This window comes from Hydra vulgaris, chromosome 01, assembly GCF_038396675.1.
Source record: "Hydra vulgaris chromosome 01, alternate assembly HydraT2T_AEP".
Classification (NCBI taxonomy): Eukaryota; Metazoa; Cnidaria; class Hydrozoa; order Anthoathecata; family Hydridae; genus Hydra; species Hydra vulgaris.
In genome coordinates, this window is record NC_088920.1 from 29,232,967 (window position 1) to 29,259,110 (window position 26,144).

A 26,144-nucleotide genomic window follows, 5' to 3' on the forward strand; every position below is an offset into this window, starting at 1 on the left:
TGGAGTTGTTATGGTGATCATTAAATTTCGTTTGTTCATTTTTTAGTATTTTAATTGCCATTTTGCTGATGCTTTAATATTCATATCAAACAGGGATTACTCTTAAGTAACCTTTCTAATAAAAGATTTTTTCTTTAAAGGTTAAGAACTTGAATGAGGAGTAACTCAGCAATGAACTGTTTGAAAAAATATACATTTTACTGAAATAGGTCTTTTATTAAATCTCTATCTTTTACTTACAGAAAAATTGTCTGAAATAGTTATGTCAAAAATATTTTTTTAAATACTATTTTAAATGCGACTTTATTGTATTTAACAATTCAACTTTTTATAACTTCTATTGACTTCTTTTTTCAAATTATTTACTTCAACCTAAATCTTTTTTTTACTGCCGATACTTTAAATTTTGTAATAAACAGACCATTGTCTTCCTCCAACTTTAATATATTTTGTTTATATATATGTATATGCATATATATATATATATATATATATATATATATATATATATATATATATATATATATATATATATATATATATATATATATATATATATTAGGGAATCCAATTACGATTATCGATTACCCGAGTACCCGAGTAATTGATACTTTATAAGCAAGTTCCGAGTAGTCGACTACTCGGAATATTTTTTTCGAGTATCGAGTATAATATTTAAACACAAAAATGTAAATATTGCACATTTATTTAACTATTAATCAATCGAGTATCGGTATTCTACCGTTTTTTCTTCTTTTACTTCTATAATAAAGTTGCTTAGCAACCGTTGATTTTTAACTAAGTTTCAAAAGTTTTTTTTTAACTAAGTTACATAAAATAAATAACATTTGTAATTTGAAGTTGTACGACGTAAAATTTGCAAGAAAGTGAAATATTTAAAAAAAAAATTGTGAAATAAATAAAATAAATACTTAATTTTCTAATATATATAGCTGCCTTTGGTAAGTGAAGTGTTTTGAGTAAAATATATTAAATTTCAAGTAAAAAATGCATATTTAAATACGTATAATTTCAATTTTCAATTTTTATGTTGTGATTTTTTATTTTAGTGATTTATTTACATATACCCAGAAATGTCTTCGAAAAAATCAGAGGTATGGAAATATTTTACAAAAAAAGAGAAATTGGAGTAAGTTTGTAACATATGCAAATCTATAATTCAACGTCCGGGATCTAATACTACTGGAATGATTAATCATTTAAAATTACATAGCATATCTTTACAAAAAAGAAATTTGGGCGACACAAATGAAACTGATGCGTCTTCTTCGAAAAACACAAAATCAGTTGGAAATGGAATAATAAATTTCATAAGTCGAGAATCATTGAATGAAATATTGGCGAAATGTGCGACAAAAGATGGATTTAGCATCAAAGGAATTACTTCATCTGAAGCCATTAGGGGTTTCGTAGCAAGTCGTAATTATAAAATGCCAAAAAGGGAAACAACGGTAATGAAATATATAATGGATTTTTATAAAGAAAAAAAAGAAGAATTAATGGCGTCGTTATTAGAGCAAAAAAAATCTGGAGAGAGATTCAGTATTACTGTCGATGAATGGAGTAATATAAACGTTAGAAGGTTCATGAATATCACTCTTCATTCAGCAACAAAGCCACCTGTAGTCTTGGGTTTATTTGCAATAATAGGATCTTGTGATTCAAATGCCACTATCGATTTGGTAAAAGCAAAACTTAAAGATTATGGAATTGAAATGGATAATGATATCGTCGGATCCACACATGATGGAGCATCAGTCATGGTAAAATATGGGAAACATATTTTACCATTTTCTCAGTTATGCTACAACCATGCTATACATCTTGCTGTACTTGATGTATTTTATAAAAAAAGTGGGAGTTTAATTACGAATGATGATGCGGTAATTGATACAAATTTCCAAGATGATGAGAATTTAGAATATGATGAAAATTTAGCAGATGATGATTGTGTTGAAACTACCGAACAAAATGATGAGGTAGCTGATGCATTTGCTTTTGATGGTAACTTAAATTTCCAAAATGATTTAGTTAGACAATTACCAATCTTTCGTGAAGACATTGGCAAATTTCTTGATGAAACACGAAAAATTATTAAATTTTTTAAATATTCTTCAGTTCGAAGCAGTGTTCTTGAAAAGCATATAATAGATCAAGAAGGCAAAAAGTCACGATTGCTACTCGATTGCAAAACAAGATGGAACTCAATAATACCAATGGTAAATCGTTTCATAAAAATATACAATTGTATACAAAAGGCTCTAATGGAATTAGGTCAGCAAAAATGTTCACAAAAAAATATCAAAGTTTTAGAAGAAATATCACATGTTTTACAACCGGTTGAGCTTGCTGTTAAAGAGCTCAGTAAAGATAATAATAATCTTTTAAAAGCTGAAGGAGTATGCATTTTTTTGCTAAACAAACTAAAAGAAACAAATACGCAGTTAGCCATGGAAATGTTCACTGCTTTGAAGAAAAGAATTGAAGAAAGACGAAATGAGGATGTTGTATCACTCTTGCGTTTTTTACAATCTGGAAATTATCCTAAGCCAGAGATTACCTGCCATTTTACTTATTTAAAAAAAAGTTCTATTCATTTCTTGGCTAAAGAAACCTTCAAAAGGCTGTTCAATGAAGATCCTGCAAACACACAGATGGATACAGAGTTAACAATTGAAAATGAAGAAATAATTTCAAATAATGGTTTGGTTTCAAATTATGATGAACTCCAAAAAACAATTGAATTAACTATGACTGTTCCGAAAGAAAATAATGAGAGAAAATCCACAGTGGAAAAGAAATGAAGTTGTGGGAGAAAGATTGTTCAAAACGAGGTGACTCTATTGGAAAACTTTTTACAGCATTATTGACAATACAACCAACGTCAACAGTAAGTGAAAGAGTGTTTTTGGTAGCTTCAGCTTTTGTCACAAAACCCGAAATCAGTTGAAAATGGAAACGGTTGACAAACTTGTATTTTTAAAGTATTATTTTTTAAATAAAAAATAGATTTAAAACTAAAATTGTTGCATTTTATTTTAAATTTAATTAACAAAACATAGTGTGGGTAAATTTTTTTTCCTTTACCCGGATACCCGGGTACCCGGGTAATTAAAAAAATAAATACTCGATTACCCGGATAACGTAAAAGTACGATTATTTGGACTCACTAATATATATATATATATATATATATATATATATATATATATATATATATATATATATATATATATATATATATATATATATATATATATATATATATATATATATATATATATATATATATATATATATATACATTTATATGGATCAGTAAGACTTAAGAAACTTTAACGCATTCATTTACAAAGAAAGTTTAAAATAAGAGACGGAGGTGTCGTTATTTACGTCAAGAATAAGCTACGGTAAGTAGTGTTTTGCGTTTTACAAAATTACAGTCTTCGCATAAAAACAAAAAGTCTTCATTTTCCGCGAGCCTGAGTTTTTGGACTACCTGCTTTTTTTTGGCGTGCAAATATTAAATCAAAGGAGATTTACGTTCGAGTTTTTCTTTAAATGTCTTTTTTTAAATAAAAATATAAGTTGTTACAACTAATACAGCTAGTTACAACTACAACTAAAATATAGGTGTTACAAATCAGAAGAATATAGGAAAACCTGTTTATATTTTAACACGAAGTTCTACGGGCCACAATTGATTTTGTATAACAGTATTTACTAATTACTGACTAAAACCTTTTAAACAGTTATATAAAAAAAAACGAAAAGTTTACAACACTTTTATATCATCGTTTTTGTTGTTAACAAGAGAGAAGTTTGCATATATTTAATCTTGAACTTGAACGTAATAGGTCACTTTTACTTACATAATTGGTCACAGCCTAATTTGATCAATGTTTAACTTATCACATAAAGCATAGCATATGTTCAAATTAAAATATATAAGTTTTTTTATATAGAATGCTAAAGGATTAATAAAACTTATACTTTAACGTTTGTCTAAATTAAAGAAACAGTAGTGTTATAAGGTACGCCGAATTCCATGTTTTACAGAACCAATTTATGTGCTATAAAAATCTGTTCCGCGTTTTTTAAAGTTTGTTTTTCGCCAGTACAATAGATTGGTGTTTTACATTATGTTAATGTTAAAGATATGCTCATACCTTTTTTAATCTTATTCCGACCATTGAGTTCTCCTTTTTTCTATACACCTCTTAAATTTAAGTCATTTATTTAATGCCGCACATACCCTACTTATTGCAGCACTTTTAGTACCTTGATTAATTTTTTTTCCTTTTTTATAAGAGATAGGGGATGGGAAACGCAGAGGATTCTAATATTTGCTTAAAAAAGAACAATTTTGTGATGTTTTATAAATAAAAATAACTTGTAAACAATATTTTTAACAAATATTGCATTACTTCTCTATAGATCAACTAGAGATGACAATGAGTAAGAAATGTCTATACAGGTCACTAATTTGACGAAAAACAACTTAGTTACTAAACTTTTTATAAATTTGACGAAAAACTGTTACTTAACCTTTTCTTAGCAAAACAACGATGTTTTAACATTGTTAAAAAACTTTTTGCTTTCTATGTTAGTTTATTGTTAACAGAAAATAGCTATGTAACTGTGGTAGGAGTTTGTCATTACAAGTACTAAATATGCTATCGCTTTTTTTCAAGTTGTGATTTGTTATCAGCAAATAAAAATACGTTCATAAAAACTTATTTGTTAAAAAAAAAATAGATGTTGTAGAAATGTAAAAAATTATATACAGTTGTGGCCAAAAGTCTTTTGTATGCTCAAGTAAAGTTACATTTTGCGTCATTTTGCTATTTTAAGCTTGTTGAAAGGCTAGAAAAGAACCAAAAAGCTTTCAGTTTTATTACTTAAACTAAATAAGAAATTCTTTCATTAAAAAAAAATGAAATAGCTTTGTTTCTTTTTTCTTTATGTTATATTCTTTGTTTACTTTAGATCAATAACTTCATTCCAAAGATGGAATTTTTACCTAAAAAAACGTGGTCAGATTGTTGCATTAGTTAACTCGGGTTTAACGCAAGCAGCTGCGGCACAATATCTAAATGTTTCCCAGCAAGTTGTGTCATTGACAATGAAACGTTGGGGAGAGACAGGTGATGGTATGGTTACAACTCCTGCTGCAGATCAAGCGATAAAACACTTGTTAATAGCGATAAGAGCAAAAAACACACATGTTGAAGAATTCAACGATATCTTCTTCTGGCGCAGCAAGTCAACTGCCACACAGAGTTAGTGCAAGAACCGTTCAACAACGATTAAGTAACACTTTTAATCTAAAAGTGTACTGATGTTATTGAAGAAAAACGTCCGTAATTCAAACATTGCACTAGAGAAATGTGAAACGAAGTAATATTTAGTGACGAAAGTAATATAAAACTGTTTTCTGCAGCACTAAGCGTATGTTTGCTGTGCCGCCAATAAAAGATTTGATTCATATTTTTGCATACGAACTGTTAAACATGCAGCATACTTGACGGCATGGGCCTGCTTCTCAGCGTCTGGCCGAGACTCCCTACGTTCTCCCACAATGTACCACTATGAATGCACAGAAATATATTGACATACTGGATGAAAAGTTTTTGACACGTATGCAAATTCACAACTGCAAACTGTTAACACATGACGGTGTTCCTTACCATATTGCAGCTTCAGTGAAAACTAGCTTCGGTATGATAGGGTTGAGGTTCTAGGTTCTTGGCCGGGGCAGAGTCCAGACCTCAACCCCATAGAAAACCTGTGATATATAATGAAACTAAAGATTGAAAAAGGAGAAACAATCAAAATTAGATAATCTTTGTGCCATCATTACTCGTGTGTGGTAAGTAGACATAACTGTTGATGTTTGTAAAAATCTCGTAAATTCTATGCCTGCAAGAATTGCTAAAGTAATAAAGAATAAGGGACAGTGTAACAGGTATTAGCGGTAAACTATTATACTGTTATGTAACTTTAAGCAATGTTTTGATAAACTCTGAGATGTGTTAGAGACACTGTGTCCATTTAAACTTTATACTTGTTAAAAAAACAAGAATACAACAGACTTTTAATCACAACTGTACATTTGTACTAATACATTTTTACTTATTACAAATAAAGCTACTCTATAAAATTTATTGATGAAAACTAAATTTGTTTTCATCAATAAATTTTAAAGTTAGAATATCATTTACCATGGTACAAAACCATTGAACCATGGTTATTATAGATTTTTTTAAAATTCAATTCACAATAATCCGCAAGAAAAGTATATCAGTTAAAACTGTTTTTGCCTTTCTTTTCAACCACTCGGGTCAAATTTGGTTTAAATAATTATAAAAATAGTTAATTTAAGCAATTATTTCATTGTGAGATTGTTGCTTCAATATGATTACTGTCTTTCCTAGCATAGAAGCTGCATTAAGAATACCATTAAAAAATTCGTTACTAAAAACTGTCGATTACAAAAATACGTTACAAAAAACTATCGACCTATTTCACTAATCTTTGTTGCCAGCAAAACTTTCAAAAAACTTGCAGAGAATAAAATTTTAAAACGATAATTACCTGCTCTTCAAAATTAGCCATAGCTTTTATCATAATAAATCATGCGTTACTAATATAATAGAGACTTTTGATAGTGTTTTGTTGTCCATACCATCTCACTAGTTTATTGAAATAATCTCGATTCCGCGAACGTATTTGGTTCTGACGATAAAATGTTATTTTGAGATTAAGATCTTTCGAAAGATTTTAATTTCAACATAGAATTGTTGAAATTAAGATTTTTTATAACTCCCACAATCGATTAATTCTGTTTTAGTAGGTAAAAAGCAAAGCATCATAATAAGCAATACCAACACTGTTTGGCTTGATGTTTTCAGTGATGTTCCTCAAGGTACGGTTTTAGCCCTACGCCTCTACCATTTTCTACACAAATAGTTTTGCCTAACCTACTAAAATTTATAAGATAGTTGCTAATAGCAGTAAATTTTTTTCTAAAACTTTATTGCAGGCTAATCTTGCTGATCTGCAGGGTCGTCTACGCTATACGAATATACGAATAGTCGAATATTTAAAAACTTAAGTTAAACATTTTAAAATGCTGTTTCATTGATTATGGTCAAACCAACCCTTAATTACATTTACTTTTTGCAAAAAAAACTAAAATATAAATCAATGCCTGCGAAGCTCTGAAAAAAAGTCATAGTTTGGGAGTCATTTTTACGTCTTTTCTCAAATGGAGCTCACGTATTCAATCAATTATTTTTAAATCTTTACAAACTCTTGAAAAGTGCTAAAATTCAATAGCTAAAAACGGCATTCACTTTCGTTCACAAAAATGAAAGTTTAAGATTGAAAAAATAATAACAAATTTGACTTATTTACCTCCTATTTGGGGCTAAGGGGGCTGATGTTTTAGGTTTTCGAATCAAACTCTAATGCCAATTTAAGAGATGACGTTTTGCAAATCAAAATACCATAAATACCTAATATACAATATGAAGAGATTTGCAAAATATTACTACAAAATAATTTAACTATTTTTTAGAATTTTATGGGAATAATACAAAATTAGAATTTTTATTAAATTTTAAAAAACTTCAAGGTTATTCCATAAGTATATTTTTAGGACACAACTATTGATACAAAAGATACATAGCTTTCTTTTTTTGTCTTTACATTTCGCATTTTACAATATCAGTATTATTATTTACCAAATGACCACATAGGTCACTGAAGTCTATATTTGAAGTAAAGTTTTCTGAAATTATCAGAAAACTTGAAATACCAGAAAAGCCAAAAAAATAACGTGATATTAAAATGAAAATTTACAAAAAAATATTGACAATGTTAGATGTTTATACACCAATTTTAAAAAACACAGTTTAAAGATTTGTTTTATCAGATCATTTCTATATTTTTGAATTTTTTTTTATTTCACAAGTTAATACCTCTTTTTTTCAGATTGAGTTCTTCATTTGCTTCATCAATAAAACAAATTTTCTTATTGATACTTCTCGATTATTTATGTCAGCGTTCTTTGATAAGGTAAATATTATTAAAAAGAATTGAGTCACTATTTTATTTTCTCCTTCAAAACCTCTTTTAGATGGGGCGTTACATATATATATATATATATATATATATATATATATATATATATATATATATATATATATATATATATATATATATATATATATATATATATATATATATATATATATATATATATATATATATATATGATTTATATTATTATAAGTCTTTCTTTTAAAAATAGATCAGATATATAATTTAAAAACTGAAAAACAAGTTAATTATTCGTATTTTCGTAATTATTCGAAAGAAAAAAAAAAAAAAAAAAAAAAAAGGTTAAAACTTTTTGACAATAATCATTATCAAAAATCACATTTTCTCGCTTTTTATTTTATTTTTTGTGCGTATTTATATATATAAAGTTATTATATATTCACTTTTACTTTTACCTAATCTAGTTATGATATTTTACTTTATCTTTTATATATTTTACTTAAAATATATATAAAGTTTTATATATTAACTCTTACTTTTACTCAATCTATTTATGATATTATGTATTAAACGATATTTTACTTTATTTATTATATATCTTTTGTAAACATTCATTTAATTTTTCTTTTATGTTATATATTCTTGAAGCAACTTTGTAAAAATTATAAATTGTAACACGGTGCTTGGCGATAAGGCAAATTATGCCTTCTTCTTGCTCCGGCCATTAACTTAATTGTAAATTTATGGAAACTGTCAAATTTGTTAAACGGCAAAATAAAATAAAATAATAATAATAATAATAATAAATATATATATATATATATATATATATATATATATATATATATATATATATATATATATATATATATATATATATATATATATATGTAACGCCACATATTACCAGCACAGATGTGACAGTGGAATGTTGTTTTGGAATTTGTTTGCAAATTCCAAAAGAACATTCCACAGAGAGGGAGAGAGAGAGAGAGAGAGAGAGAGAGAGAGAGAGAGAGAGAGAGAGAGAGAGAGAGAGAGAGAGAGAGAGAGAGAGAGAGAGAGAAAACAAATGTATAAATATATATATTTATAAAAAGAACCGATTCACTTTTTTAAATTTCTTTTTGTTTCTTCTACAAAACCTCTCGTAAATATTTTGGAACCATTTTCCTCAGCATAATTTTACATTTCATTGTATACTCAATGATTATTTTGCAGAAAGACAATGTTGTGAAGCAAAGCAAGATACAAAAATAGCTATAGAATTTTGGAAAACTAATTTTTTTACAGGATACAATAATGTCTATAAAATTTGCAAAACAATAATGTAAACAACTTTTTTTTTAAATTATAAAACAAAGTTCCACTGTCCTACTTGTGCTGCGTGTACACGAAAATAAGTGTGAAAGTACAAAACGACTAAATAAAGGTATTCATCAACTTTTATTTAGAACAAAGTATTAATTTTAATACATTAATAAAAGAAATTAATATATTCAAAGAAATTTTATTTTTTTCTGCGGGCATCTATTAAAATTTCGAACTTTTGTTTTAGTGGTACGCATAAGCTTGCACACAGAAAAACAATTAAAACTATTTGATACGTTTTAAATAAAATTTTTAAATTTTAAACGTTTCTGCATAATTTTTTTATTTTTATTTTCAATTGATACTAACCCATTACTTTTGCAATAATTTTCAATTCTGGACTGTTTGGAGGATTTGCTATTTTAGATATAATTTTCACGTCATTTTGTTTATACCATCCCATAGCCAGTTTCTAGAGTGACGCGATGATAAATGAGGCGAGAATACATGTCTACTATTATATGATTTAGTAAGAGGTAAAAGACGTTTTTATAAACACTCTTTAACATGTATTTTACCGGAAAGAGTGGAATCAGAAATGTAGCATGCTGATTTTATGTCATACCTGCAAATAGCTTGCCAAATCAAACCATTTTTAGCGAACTTGTCACGTTTTGTGTATTTAAGTTTCTTATCTGCTTTTCCTCTATATTTGTGCATTATAATATACACCAGGAATTTGCTGATGATCCTACTTCATATAAATTTTATCATTTTCAATTGACAAGTATATTTCTAAAAATTTAGAAATTTTTAGAAATATACTTGTCATTAAACTTTCTTCCGCGGGTTCTTGCACTTTTATTTTGAATTTCAGAACCGTTAGGCACTTTTGTGATTTGAAAGCTTGAAAAACATGTTTATTTCGAACTTTTGCAAACAATGAGAAAATTCTTATTTTTTGCGCGTTCTCTTTGTAAGAGCCTTGGATTATTCATAAAACTGTTAACCAGTGTTCTAACCAGTTTTATATCTTGAAAAACCTCCTTTCCACCATTACCAAAATTGCATTTAATTATTTTTTTTTTAGGAACAACGTTAAATAACATGACTTATGGTGTAAGGATTTATTTGCAACTTTTCTGCTATTGAATTGTAGCTTCTATCCTGATTTTATAAATATTTGCGCAAAATATTTTTTCTAATGTCTTTTTCTTTTGTCATTATTAAAACTTGAATGGATAAACTAAAACATTTTTATGATAATTGAAAATATGATAAAAATGTTTTAGTTTATCCATTCAACTTAAAATAAGTTTTAAAATAATTTTTCTAAAATGATTTTCATTAAACTAAGTTTAAATTTTTATTAAACTTTAATTAATGGGGCGACTGAATAAGTGCGAATTTCATAACTGCGAATCTGCATAAGTGCGACTGGCATAAGTGCGAACTGGCATAAGTGCGAACTGGCATAAGTGCGAACTGGCATAAGTGCGAAACAATTGCAAAAACTGGCATAAGTGCGAACTGGCACAAGCGCGAACTGGCATAAGTGCGCCGAAAGAATTTGCAAACATTGGCATAAGTGCGAACTGGCATAAGTGCGAACTAACATAAGTGCGAACCAATTGCAAAAACTGGCATAAGTGCGAACTGGCACAAGCGCGAATTAGCATAAGTGCGCCGAAAGAATTTGCAAACATTGGCATAAGTGCAAATTGGCATACGTGGCGAATTGGCAAGTTCGCACTTATGCCAACTCGCACTTATGCCAGTTCGCACTTATGCTAATTCGCACTTATGCCAATGTTTGCAAATTCTTTCGGCGCACTTATGCCAGTTCGCGCTTGTGCCAGTTCGCACTTATGCCAGTTTTTGCAATTGATTCGCACATATGCCAGTTCGCACTTATGCCAGTTCGCACTTATGCCAATGTTTGCAAATTCTTTCGGCGCACTTATGCCAGTTCGCGCTTGTGCCAGTTCGCACTTATACCAGTTTTTGCAATTGATTCGCACATATGCCAGTTCGCACTTATGCCAGCTCGCACTTATGCCAATATTTGCAAATTCTTTCGGCGCACTTATGCCAGTTCGCATTTGTGCCAGTTCGCACTTATGCCAGTCTTTGCAACTGCTTCGCACTTATGCAGATTCACAGTTATGAAATTCGCACTTATTCAGCCTCCTCTAATTAATGTCTTAAAACCATATTGCTGATTTTCACATGTAATGTGCATTTTGGATGAGTATTTCTTGAATGACGTTCACAAATTTATAGCTCTTATTAAATTTTTTGAATTTTATTTGATATTCTAGTTTTGTGATTTGCGACTTTCATTAAATTCTTAAATATGTATTGGAATGTTTTGTTGTTTGAATTAAGTTTTTTTGTTAAGCAGCCAAATCACCCCATTTTTAAATTTTTCAAAAATGATTTTCATTAATACGTTGCAATTAGAGTTTTAAAGCTACATGGCTGATTTTCACATATAATGTGCATCTTTTATTTCTTGAAAAAAAATTTACAAAATTATAGCTCTTGAATTTAGCAAATTATTGAAAAAAAAAAAAAGTAAAAATTTTCCATATTATCTCATCTGACGGGATATATACACACAATTGTGTTACAGTATCACCGTTGAGCGATGTTCTTTCTAGTTTAGCAACTAAAACTATTGTTACTTTCTGCTCAATCTTGCTTTCTATTGACTCTTCAATTTTAGGTTTCATTTCATTATTGAATACAAGTGCATGAGACTCAAGTCTGTGGCCTATAGGCAATTTAGCTATATAGTCCACGAGCTGATTAGTTTGTTTGCTAATTTCAAAATCTGGTAATATTAATTTTAAACCCTAGTTCATTAACCAACCATTTACTTCTTTTGAAGAAAGTTTTAACTTTGATAGATCTTCTATCTTTAAAACTGGCCGGCTGGCCAAGGGGCTGGCCAAGGGGCTGGCCAAAGGGCTGGCCTAGGAGCTATCTGAAAAGTTGATTTCTCAGCTGGCGCTGTTAATGCTGCAACTTCTGCTTGCCATTGAGCAAGAGTAATTACTTTAGCGTAGTAAATCTTTAAGATCTATAAGAGTTTGAGCTTACTCTCTAATTGGTTGCTCTTATTACAGTTGTCATTTTAACTTTTTTCTCTCTTTAGTATAGTAAGCTACTAAAGTTATGTAAACTTTTTCTCTTTTTGCTATATTAACAATATTCTCTGATACCTTACATTTTTTTAAACCTCTTTGCAAACAAGTGAGTATATGCCCTTTAGTAAGATCATTAGTGTAACAGTTAAAAATTTCATTTTTATTGCTAGGGCAGGCTCTGGTGATAGTTGTTCACTTTTTAATTGATGTACTTTAATTTGAGTTTTTTCTTTAAAGTTCACGGCAAATTTAAGACTCAATTTTTTGAATAATTCAGTTCGTCGACTTTTTCTTTTTTTGATACGTGGAACATATTCACAAGCGGCTGCTTCACCAACAATATTTACAAAACGTCTTTGAAAATTAAATATATGATAACCATGTAAAGTTTAAACATAGCTATCAAGCTCTTTTCTATACAAGTGTGCTATTTCTATTAATTCTTCGTTTTTTTGCTTTTGCCAAATTCTATTTTAGTGAAATCCATTTTTTAACCTTTTGGAAAAAATTGATATATGTTTTTTCAACTATATATACATGATGTTTTCTTCTAATTTAAGTTTCATTGTCTTTTTTATACTCAAGGTCTAAGAATCAATACTCTTCTTCTGTTTTTTCTATGATGACTGCTTATGCATACAGTGAAAGTAAAACTCCCATAGGACTCATGTAGATGCTACCAAAGTGAACAATAGCATCAATTTTAAACTCTTTTTTGATTAAATATTCAATATTATAATTTGAAATTTTCTCCCCATTTACCATGTACTATGTAAAGTTCTTTTTTATCATAAAATTTAATTTTATCCATGCTCAATAAATTTTTTATTACTGATATCCCATCTTTAACCATGCTTACCATTTTAGAATTAGGAACAATAATTACTCTTTTTAATAAACAATTGTAATCCGTTTCTATTGGGAAGAAATTCTTTATTTCTTCAGCCATTTGTGTTGTAATGATAAGATTACCTGTCTTCTTTGTATTTATATATATATATACATTATTATTCTTTCTTAGTGTTTCTAAGTACTCTTCACCACGTTTAAGACATTGACTAGTCTAACTCATAAAAGCTTCGTTTAATAAAGAAATAAATTCATTAAAATTGTCTTCTTTAATCTTTTTCTGTGTCACTTTTATGAATAACACGTCCTGCTTGGGTTTCATTAGTTATAGAAATCAAGGCTCCCGAAACTCCCATAGGACCTGTATACGCCACGTTTATCCATAAAACATTGTTATTACCTTTATTAGGATGATTCAATTTCACTTAAAGCAGTATTTTTCTTTTTAGATAAATAGCTAACAGTATCTTTTGTGTTAAAAATTATTTTGCTTCCGTTTACTAACGTATAATATATAATCATATTTTCTAATTGTAAAAATTTTTAGTTTATATAATATTTACTTGTGTAAAAATAACAGTGTCAAATTTATTAAAACAAGTGGAAAACCCTGATGTGGAACTCCCATCCAAAGAACAGCCGCTTGATAGTACTAAACCATGGAGGGGGTGATTGCCAACAAGCGGTGTAAAGACGTCACTACTTGATGGGTGTGAAACATTTTCCGGAAAAGTGTAAAAGTTTCCGAGAGAAAAGTGGCATCAAAAATGGCGTCAACAGAAGTGATAGCGTCAAGTGGCGTCAAACCCGATGCCAAACAGTTTTCGAAGAGTGAAAAAAGCTAAGTGAATTCAAACCCCTATTATACTACTACTCCATTCGCACTTATGCCAGTTCGCACTTATGAAATTCGTGCTTATTCAGTCGTCCCCAACGCGAATTACTTAATGACGTAATTCATTTTGTAAACAAAAATTTAACGAAAAAGCGCCAGAACTTTAGTAATAACATGTAGTCTCAACTTACGTTACACAAATTTAAAAAAAAATGTGCTTTAACTAAGCATCGTTATTCAAAACTTTTAATGTAAAAACGTAACATGTAATATTCTTTCACATACATTATTAAAAAACTTGAGTTTTTTACCTAAATTTTAGAAAACAAAACTTTATCGTGTATTAAATTTGAAACAACAGCAATTTGAATATGTTAGCTCCATTTTCACGCTAAATTAATTCCGATTGTGTAAAAAAAATCATGGTTAAAATAACATTTTACAATGATACCTTTTTTATCAATCGACAATGAGAAAAACCGTAACTTTCAGAAGCATAAGAATAACTTAAATAAATTAAAAGAATTCACATTGCAGAAATGACATCATTTCAAACAATATATTTAAAAAAAGAATGGCTACAGCATCTTGTTACTAAAAGATTGGGTAGTGAAACATACAAAAAAATTCATCTAAAGTAAACATTTCTGCGCTAAAATAACAAATAAAATTCCGAAGAAAATTTTCCAGTATATAAATGCCATTCTGGTACATTGCATAGCACCATTGTAATAAAGCACGTTGTTAAGAAGAGCGTCATCAGATTGACAACAAGTTGCCTAAAAAATAGATTTAAAAACTACTTTTTTGTAAATTTGTATAAAATGCAATATAAATTAAAAGTACTAGATATATAATAAAAATTTTATTTTTCATAAATTTATATACATTTTCATGACATTAAATACGCATTTTGATTGCTTCGTGACCCTATATGTCATTTTTTAACAATTTAAATTAATTTAAATGTAAGATTTAAAAACATTATTACTAACTTGTCAATCAGCACTTAACATTTAGTTTGATTTATAAGAAGTTTCCTGTTTTTTGATTTATCATAATAATTTGAGGGTTTTACAACGATGATTTTTATGTCTCTCATTGCTCAATCTCAATAACAGTTTATGACGCAGAATTAAGTTACTTGTAACCATTTTTAAAATTCAGTACACTCTTAAAAAAGTTCCGGTAAATTGACGGAAATTTCAGGCAAAATACCTGAACTACTTCGTGCCGTATGGAACCAGACTAACATTCAGGTAAAATACCTTAACCTGAACTTGTTCAGGTTCAGGTAAAATACCTAAACCTGAACCAGTTCAAGTTCAGGTATTTTACCTGAATGTTCGTCTGGTTCCATACGGCACAAAGTAGTTCAGGTATTTTGCCTGAAAAGAGTAAATATTCAGTAAAATTCCATATCGCGATTATAAACTATCTTGGTTTAGGTGTAAATTCGATATTAGTTTTTATTAGGCCTGAAGATGTTAAATTTTCAGTAAAATGCCAAATTGTGATTATAAATGAACTCGGTTTAGACATAAAAACGATATTTGATTTTCAGACAGTCAATATACTTAAATTTATAATTAATACAAATTTATGCTTAACAATTCAATATAGAAAATAATAATTAAAACATAATTGTTTCGGCATTTAAAATTGATTAAGTTTTTGTCTAAGGTAAAGGGACAAGTCACTGGCTCCTCTCGATAGATGCATTTCATCTTGGTAACCTAACACGGTATGTTGCAAAAAGTACAATATGTGGCTACATTGTTCCGCATACTCCATGTTCATTAAAAAACAAAGTTTAATTAATATGTCCACAGCATAAGATATACATCTGTTGACAGGAACAGCTCGACACTCCGTGACAATAAATAATTGTTCGACACTGCAATGAGTACCCAAAGCTATGACTAGAGGATACTTGTGAGTACGACTTTGAATCACAACTTCCATCGGAGTTGATACCTATTTAGATGCAGTATAGAAATTAAAATAAGTCATTAAAAAATGTAATTTTGATACATAATAAATATAAATACCAGCACATACAATTTAAAGCTAATACTATATTTACTATATTTAATAACTAAACAGTAGAATCCTGTTAACTTAAACACTGGATAAGTCTGACAGATTTTCAATTCCCCTTGAACTCTCTCTATATATGAGAATATATAGAGAAAGTTCAATGAGAATTGAAAATCTGTTTACCGGTATCTCGGTATACCGAGAACTTTGCTTAACCCGGACATTCGCAGAATATTTATGTATTCCCCTTTCCTTGAGAGTCCGACTCTCAACGGGGCATTTTTCTGTATAGCAATGTTAATAACAGGTAAAGTTATTAAATATATATTATTGTGCATATTACTACAAACTTAATATTATACTTCATATGTATAAATTTATATTTATTAGAAATCTATTATTCCAATATACCGGATAAAATTGAATGAAATGTTCTGCAACTTCAGCAGCTGATGCACAACTTTTATTCTTTGATGGCACTTTAATTATAAAGGGAGTAATAAGAATGCAAAATCCATTTCAATTCCTGTTTTAAAAAAACAAATAATTTTTGTAAGTGAAATCCTTTTATTAATTTATAAATTATTATAATGATTTTAAATATCAAATACACCCTGCCATATTGTTTTATAACACTTAGATACCTATAGAAGGGTTGTCTTGCATATCAAGCTCAGCAAGAATCTGCTTCACCATCAAATTTGTTTTTTGCCTTGCCCAAGAGATAACATGTGGCATTATTTGCTCCCAATGAGCCAAAAAATCATTTGACTCTGGAAAATTGCAACAGAAATCCTTCTGAAACTAAGATAAGAATATAGTATAAGACTGCTAGTAAAATCATTTTCTTTAATTTTACTTCAGCAAAACTAAGAATACTTTAGCAAAACCTTTAAGACAAAAAAATATTTAAAAATTACAAGATCATCTTGTAACTTTTATGTATCTTGTAATTCAAAAGATGTATCATTTAACTCATAAAAGATACATGTTAGATGTATTTTGTATGAATTACAATACATTTAACTTTTGTGATTGAATAATTTTAAATATTTATTGGTGAAAGGTTTTAATGATAATAAGGTGATTTTTATTCTTACGTGTATGGCTAGATCTTTTAGTGGCGGAAATGTTTTAAGTAAATCTTCAAATGTTGGCCTACAATTCACAATCCATTTTCGACGAGAGCATGAAGTTTTTTCCATATAGTCCAACTTTCTTTCATAGCCTAAGTCATAAAATCTCAACTCTCCTATCATACTTAGTTCTTCTTTTGAGAAAGGCGCTATACAAAAAAATATATATTATTTATAACACAATAAATTTAAAAAACTATTTTTCAGTATTTATATAGATTTAAAATGTTTGTTTTAGCTAGATTTATTAGCTGATTGTTTATATGCTTTATTTGGAAAATTAATTTCAATACTGAGTATTAGGTAAATGTCTTAATTAAACGAAGAAAGAGTTTATGAAAAATATACTTAATATTAAAATACCAGACGAGTGGAACTCTTCTGCTAAAACAATAATTCTCTTTCAGCGAGCTTGTACAAGAACACCAACATGTTTTCGCATAGTTTTCAATCTCTCTTCTATGTGGCGATGAGGAGTGACCTTCCTTTTCTTATTACCCACTACATACTCTGTATATGGGCTATAATAATTTTCCTACAAAAACATTTTTTTGAAAAATTAGATTTTATCACCTCATAGACAACTCAACTTATAGTTGACAAATTGTGAAGATACTACTACTACTAATAATTATTCCTTGACTGAAGTGGCTCCTTTGGCCTTAGGGAGAAAAAAAAAGAAGGTAAAAAAAAACTAATAAAATGTCTCTAATAGTCTCACATATCCAAGTTTTCCACCAGAATGTAGCTTTGGAAAGGCAGTGATAATAGCTTTTGCAAGATTAGATTTGGTTTTTGTGGAAGGATACCTAAAACATATATATTTAAGAAAACACTTGTATTGCCAAATTTATATTAGGCAAATGGTTGATAAATTTTCATAAATAGCTTTATAAATAATTTTTATTAAACAAAACTTTTCAGTGTTATTTCAATTGTTCCTTAATATTACGGAAATAAACATAAACTTACATATTTCCAACTCTATGGACCATTGAGTTAACAACAATGTGGATCATATCTTTAGGCCTTTTAACAAGTGCACCCGAAGAATCATATTCTGCCAAAACAAGCTTACCTGTTTGATGTTCGTCAAGCAAACTACGTATGTTCTACATAAAAACAAAATCTTTATTTGTATAAGTTGAAAGTTTAGTTGTTGTTTTTTTAATTATAAAAGGAATTTATTGCTGCAAAAATGTGGGGAAATCCTGGCTTATTACCGTTTCTTTAAAATAATGAACTAAGTATAAACAAAACACTTTAAAAAATTACTTTTAAGATATACTTACAAATTCAATGTTATCCAATCTTAAAATAACCTGTACATCAATAGTTGAAACCTTTAATTTAACTTTACTTGACTCATTTAAAACATCAGGTGAAGATTGAATTGTCGATGATAATGTTGGTGACAAAGCTGACTCATCTAGGGAGCTGTTTAAAGTTTCACTTAAACTGAAAGATGTAGATGTTATATCATTTTTCTACAAAAAAAAAAAAAAAAAAAGAAGTTTATATTCACTTCTCAAGCTGTTTATTAAAGGAGTAATGTATTGTTCAAAACAACAAATGTATATATATATATATATATATATATATATATATATATATATATATATATATATATATATATATATATATAATATATATATATATATATATATATATTTACATTTATTGTTTTGGACAAGTTATAGTGGGTTATAAATACTTTAACATTTAGTTTAGCTAACTACTTATATTATTTTTAGCAACTCAATAATAAGCTTTTCTAAAACTGCTATCTTAAGAATTTACAATTAAGCAAAATATACAAACTATTTAAAAATGAAAAATCATTTTAATACATCGCAATGATACAAATAGTGACGTAAAATAATATGCTCGTATATACATGTAGGTTTTAAACAATGAACAGTATCAAAAGGTTTATAATCTGCTAAGTCACTTGCTCTCAAACATATACGCTCTGAATAAAGTGAACAATATGATAGAGTTAGATCACAATACATGTGAACATGCCACTTAAGTCCAATAAAATAAATTACATTTTGATGAACATATATTTGTTCAATTTTAACAAATGACGGTTCACCTTCATCACTAATAGAGTGAAGTACAGACATCTTAGTTTGGTACTTTTGACCAAAAATGTCTACTTTTTCAGTCATAAACACATCTATTTTTTCACCAATAAGAGGTAAAATTAATGACTTATGCCTAATATCTGATGATGAAATAATTGTACCATTTCCAATACCTGAAATCCCTTTTAATGGACATCTAGTCATCCAAACAAAAGCATGAGAAAGTTGGTGTCTGTTTGCGAGAGAAAACGGTATATTTTAAAGTTACAAATGATATGAGCACGACGCTTAGAAAAGTTATGCTTTGCTTCAAACCGCATTACCATCATATGTAAAAGTGGTCTGCCATTCTCTATTATTATTAGTACCATAGTGAACCATTCTGTGATGTTTATATAAAAGTCTTTTATCAGGATAACATATTTTAAATAACTCATGATGCTCTGATACAAGATCTTTTAAGTACAAAACATTCGACAGTACAGAGTTTGGCAATAAAATAATTTCTGTCAGCTGCTTTAGCAATTGGTACAAACACCATTTTAAATTATCTACTTAGTCAATAACATCAGCTAGAATACATGGTAAATGTAAAAACAAAATCAGCATCTGAGCTGACCGTTGTCCAAGCAATGAGTTGTGACTTTTTAAATGTGACTCACTTATAAAACTAGGTTTTGATTTACTAACCAGACCATAGTCAATTGTATTAATACGACAATTAAGCCCATGGAGATTAATAAGCTTTAAGTCATAAATTATGTGGCGCAAAAATAACTTGACTTTAAACAGAATTACACCTTCCAATAAATCATGCATTATATCGGTAGAGTCATTACAAGCAGGATGGTAATAGTTCAAATTTTTTAAAGTTGATGGCCGCTTAATGCCACACTCTTTAGATGAAATGGTACCATTTTTAAGCTGCTCAATATGTTGCTCATATGATTGTTGTGTCCTCATTGTAAGAGAATACTCACAAAATACTTTTTGCATCTCATCCTGAGTCACCATACACAAGTCACAAGCAAACAAAGCACTGCTAAAATTCTCCATGTATCCAAGTATCGCATGCAGCCCTAAATTATCACCAACAATTTGTGTTAAAAAACAACGAATATTTATCTCTTTTCCTTCACAAAAAACTGTAAAACCCTCATCGTGTAAGTCTTTAATTTGCTGAACAATAACTTCCATAACAGGATCAGTGGTGTACCGTTTAATGTCTTCTGAATGTGCTAAGGCCAATAAATAAATATTGCTTAACGCAGAATTTACAGCTTGTGGAAAGTTTTTTATTGTAAAATAAAATGCACCTAACTTGTGTATTCCAGTTTTAGATTCAAGCGGATTTGTTGTCTCTACCTCATCAAAATAAATCTGAATAAATACATGAATACTGTTAGGAAAATAATGCTTGGCATATGTTTTTAGCTGTCTGCCATGCTTACCATCTAACCAATCTTCTGCTATATCATTTGCTGACTCATTTATTTTTTTTTTAATTTTCCAAGTCTCAGGTTGTTTTAAAACCAATTTCAAGATTTTCTCAATTGGTATAAGGTAAACACACACACACCTGCATTTGTTGCTTTGTTGATATGTCTCGCTTAACATCCCACCGATCCCCTATTGAATGTGCTTCAGGTTCAACATTGAGACCTTTTAGTTTAAATAATTCAACAATTTATAATGAGTATCAATGCCCTTAAAAGGATTTTTCCAGGTGTTAAATTCTTCTGAAAGAGCATTAAATGTTGCAATACCACATCTGTATGTTTTTAACACAACGTCTGTCTTGGCAAGCAGATAATTAATAATATCATTTAGCAACTCATTTAAACTATCCATTATGAACTGAGATGTGCTTAGAGAAATGGAACTAGAAGATTGCAAAGACATCAAAAATTTTAATGCTGCCTGTGAAACACCATACTCGTCTACAATAGGTGCAACAAAAACACTTTCTTTTGCTACACTTTCTTTTGTTAAACTTTCAAAATATGAAACCTCATTGCAACCTTTGACAAAGTATTCGTTTTCTGTATTTTGCATTGTAATATCTGAATGGTTAAAAACTTCTTTCAAAGTATCATGGCACCTATGAGTTTTTTTAATGTGTTTATGTAACACTTTATAAAGTGTGATTGTGCGAATGCAACCATTAACATTGCATCGTAAAAAGCAAGGTTCAAACAACAGGTGCGTGTTTCTTAAATGATAAGTATAATCATTAGTGGTTTGAAAAATTTTGTGCACAAGTAACAACTCAGTTGTAACAAACCCTATAAAGTATCATGTAAAATATAAAAATAATGTTCACTTTAATCATCATAATTTATATACAACTAAAAAAATATTTTTAATAAAAACTAAATAAATATTTTCTGCAGTCTATATTTTATTATAATTATACTTTATTAAATAGTTAACCTTTTTTTCCTCAATTATGGCTCGAACTTTAATGACCTGGCCCATCTTAATGCCCATCGCATGGAGCAATAATGCGTTTAACTCCAAAAAAGCTAACCCATCAATTTTTTCACCTAAAATAATAATCAATAGTATATTTAGTATAAAAACTAAGCATTTGTGTTTCAATAGAAACCTTTTTGTCTTTAAATACAGTTTATAATTATTTAATCAAATAAATTTTGTAACAATTATTATAACTAACAATTTAATAAAATAGTAGGATTAGAGTAGATAGATGTGCATCTGTCACTTATTTACTTTAATTTTTTAGTTTTTTTACAAATTTAAACTTAGTTGAACTAAGTTTGACTTTGTAAATTTCATTGTATGTACATCTTTTTATTTATAAAGTTTTTAGATTATGCACATCACATACTACATAACTTTTGTAATGAACACCATATAGATTGTGACGTGTAAACATCACATTCTATATGGTCTTTATTATAAAAGTTATGTAGTATGTGATGTGTATAATCTAAAAACTTTTTTAAATAAAAAGATACACGTTATTAATAATATAGATATTGATATAGTAAATCGATATGATAAATAATAAAAATATATTTTGACATCTATACACGTGTATACATCTATATATATTTTTTTGTAAGTTTTACATCCATTTTTCCACACTGGTGTGGTTTGGATGGTTCTTCATAATGACATATAAATGCCATTATAAAAGAGTTGAAACAATGTTTTAAAACCGGATGCCCTTCCTTACATTAACATGAAGCAGGTTGTACTGGACCAGTACCAGTAAAGTTACCAGTAGCCTGCTACTGGTAACTTTACTTGACATAAGGATAATCTGACCTGCCGGTACCGGTAAGTCCCTTTTCGATATTTTTCTCCTTTGAGCTATTATATATATCATATATCATGCATATACATACATCCATATATATATTATACATCCAGATATATCATGATGTATCATAATATGATATAGTAGTTTATATATAATATGATATACTACATTTTATATACTATGATATTTTATATCATAATATGATGCAGTATAATATACTACGTAAATGAGATGTGTGTATTATATACACATCTCTTTTACGTACATTCGCAAAAAATATACACATATATATGTATGTAATTGTAATGTATACATAAGTAAATATACACATGTATATATACATAATGTATATATACATGTGTATATTTAAATATGTATATATACATTATATATTTACATATGTATATATACATACAATATACACATATGTATGTATGTAAATAAAATATATATGCATATGTAAATATACATATATAAATATGTAAAAATACATATATGCACATCTTTTTTACGTACGTTCGCAAAAAATATGAAAAGATAGCTTACTTTTAAGCTTTTCTGTAGCGTCTATAGATATTCCTTTTGATAATAAATATTCTGCCAACTGTGACTCTGACAACTTTTTTATGCTCATTTTTAATAAAAAAATTTAAAATGAGAGAATGCAATCACATACGACCTTTAAAAAGTTTAATGGTGATTGCTTTCGGCGCGGAAAATTTATTTCGCATTTTGAGGCGATTTACTTGATGTTTCCGGTAAAGCACCTGAACGTTCCGGTAGAAAAATTCACGGAACTTCTTTTGCTTGAACATTTCAGGGATTTTATTCTAAGTGTTCAGCTGGTTTGCTAAAATACCTGAACCAATACGGTAATATGCCTGAATGTTTGAATTAAATTGCCTGAATGTTCAGGTAAATTTGCCCACCTGAACCATTCCGGACAGAGTTAGCTTGAACTTTTTTAAGAGTGTATGAAGTTTTCAATAAAGTGTTAAGGATATTACTGAAATCTGTGAAGCCAATCTTTTTTTATTTGAAACTATCGCTTTGACGAATTAGGACATTGCGTAAAGAATCAAGCTTAGATTAAATGTTAATTAACACATTGCAGAAGTATTAATTGTTCTAAGGCCAATCTTTTGTTCTGTCACAGAATTATCATTGTGAAGAGTAAAGCAGGGCTAGTTGAGCAATTTTTACTAATTCTAACAGATCTCATAAACGGTGCGTCGGATTTAGTTTTTGGTGAATTTATTCCTTGGTGAATCATTGGTAAAACTTTAACTAACAGTAAGTCTGTGTATAATTTATAAACTTTTCATTTTATACACTTTAATAAAGTAAGTAAGAAAAGAGAAAAAATTAAATAGTAAGAAAGTGTCATAAAATATAAAATTATCATACCTATTATACCTAAAATATAAAATTATCATACCTTTATACCTTGAACTTTGAAGAATGAAATAAAAAAATACTAATTTAAAAAAAAATATATATATCCTGTACAGCAAAATTATTTCTCATCAAACTTGTTTCTTTGTGTTCAATAATTCAGTTTTTATCTATTTTTTTAAAAGTGTTTAACTTACCCCTACTAGACAAGGTGACGCATTTGTTAAATTTTAAAGAGAACATTAAGATGTAAGAAAAAACGGCTAATTCTAATTAAAAGTCCTATAAATTGGTAAAATATCAACACTTAAGTGATGGCAGAGCAGAAAAAAAATTATAAGCATACATGAGAAAAAAATCGAAAATATTATTTTTTACTTTTTTGGTTCAATATAGAAAAAATGCCCGTAAATTTTACTCAAATGCTATCCAACAATCTTTTATTGAGCATTGTGTTAACATTCTAATTCTCTAACATTCATCCATTAGATGTTTTGTCATTTGATGTGTAGTTTTTGAGATATTTTAATTACCTAACTTTCCTCTATGCTTAACTAGTCCCGGTCTACACTAATGATTTTCCAGTTGTTTTTTTATGACACTTTGTTATAGCATAAAAACAGCTATCAATTTGGGTTTTCTAAAGGATAGTGTTATCGATGTAAAGTTTTTAATTCAGAATGAGTTGCTTTACAAAAATAGAATATTAAATGTAAAGCCAAAATTTTAGAGTGTGATGCTACAACATAGATTTCAGAGTGTGAAGCTGCGACATAGGCTTTGTGAAAAACATTAAACTTTGCAGTATAAAATGAGTAAAACAGAAGCAATTATTTATATGATAACGGCGAGCAAAAAGTTTTTTAGAATAAAAAATTGACAAACCCGATTAAAACTCCACTTATTTTATCAAGTTGCGGACAGACATAAATCACCACTCAAACAAGAAGTTTTACAAAAATACGTAAAAAAATACAATAAAGAAATCAATAAAGAAATCAATAAAGAAATCAATAAATCAATAAATAAAATACAATAAAGAAATCAAGTTAATACTGGATGTAAAAACAAGGTGAAATAGTCTTCTTGCAATGTTGGAGCAATTTATTGCATTAAAAACATGTATATTAAAAGCATTGATATATTTTAAACACAACAATATTAACAATATTTCGGAGGATGAACATTTAGTGGTGCAGACTGTTGTACCGGCGTTACAACCAATTAAATTGGGAGTTGAAAGACTTGGCCGAGGCATCGCATCCCTACTTGAGGGCGTATTAGTGTTTATAACGGGTGATGCGGAAGATATCGGACAAATCCTAATTTCATTATTTGAGCATAATAATTAGTTTTTGTGGTTTTATGCGTAGGCATAAACGTTCTATAAAATATAAACTTTATTATTTGAAACACAATTATTTAAAATGAGGTTAAATGCAGCTGAACGAGAATCTTTTCGAAAGCGACTAAAAATGTTTTTTGTAAATAAACCTAATATAAAAAAAAAAAAATCGTAAATCATTTTCAAAAGGAAGGATTTGCTTGAAGTACAATACATGATAACCTAAAAAGACTTGAAACTGTTCAATCGTTTTCTGATAGAAAGCACCCTGGTCGTCCGACATCCTGGACTAGAGAAAAGAAAGCCGAATTAACGAGACTTGTCAACAATCGAAATGGGGTCAGTCAGAGAAAAATGAATATTAAATATAAAAAACGTGAAAAAACTCCAAAATACACTATAGAACAACAAATAAAGGCAAAGAAAAGAAGCAGGAAACTAGTTAACCAACTCTATAACAAAAAATCACTTCTAGTCATCGATGACGAAAAATACTTTTGTTTTGCAGGGGACAACATGCCTGGAAATTCTGGATACTACACAAACAACAAAAAGACATGCCCAGAAAGTGTTCGTTTTATAGGAAAAGAGAAATTTCCAAAAATATTATTAAT

At 28.6% G+C, this 26,144-nt stretch overlaps 1 protein-coding gene across 1 annotated transcript; it reads right to left on the minus strand.

The window, feature by feature from the left end:
* Positions 1 to 15,798: 15,798 nt before the first annotated feature.
* LOC136075273 (uncharacterized) lies at positions 15,799 to 23,507 on the minus strand. Its single transcript, XM_065787855.1, has 10 exons — positions 23,337 to 23,507; positions 21,935 to 22,047; positions 18,704 to 18,898; positions 18,384 to 18,523; positions 18,133 to 18,220; positions 17,775 to 17,946; positions 17,376 to 17,560; positions 16,920 to 17,079; positions 16,687 to 16,801; positions 15,799 to 16,212 (listed from the first exon to the last, which is right to left on the minus strand). The coding sequence occupies exons 1-6, from the start codon at positions 23,422 to 23,424 to the stop codon at positions 17,815 to 17,817; spliced, it is 756 nt and encodes a 251-aa protein (XP_065643927.1). The 5' UTR covers positions 23,425 to 23,507; the 3' UTR covers positions 15,799 to 16,212; positions 16,687 to 16,801; positions 16,920 to 17,079; positions 17,376 to 17,560; positions 17,775 to 17,814.
* Positions 23,508 to 26,144: the final 2,637 nt, after the last annotated feature.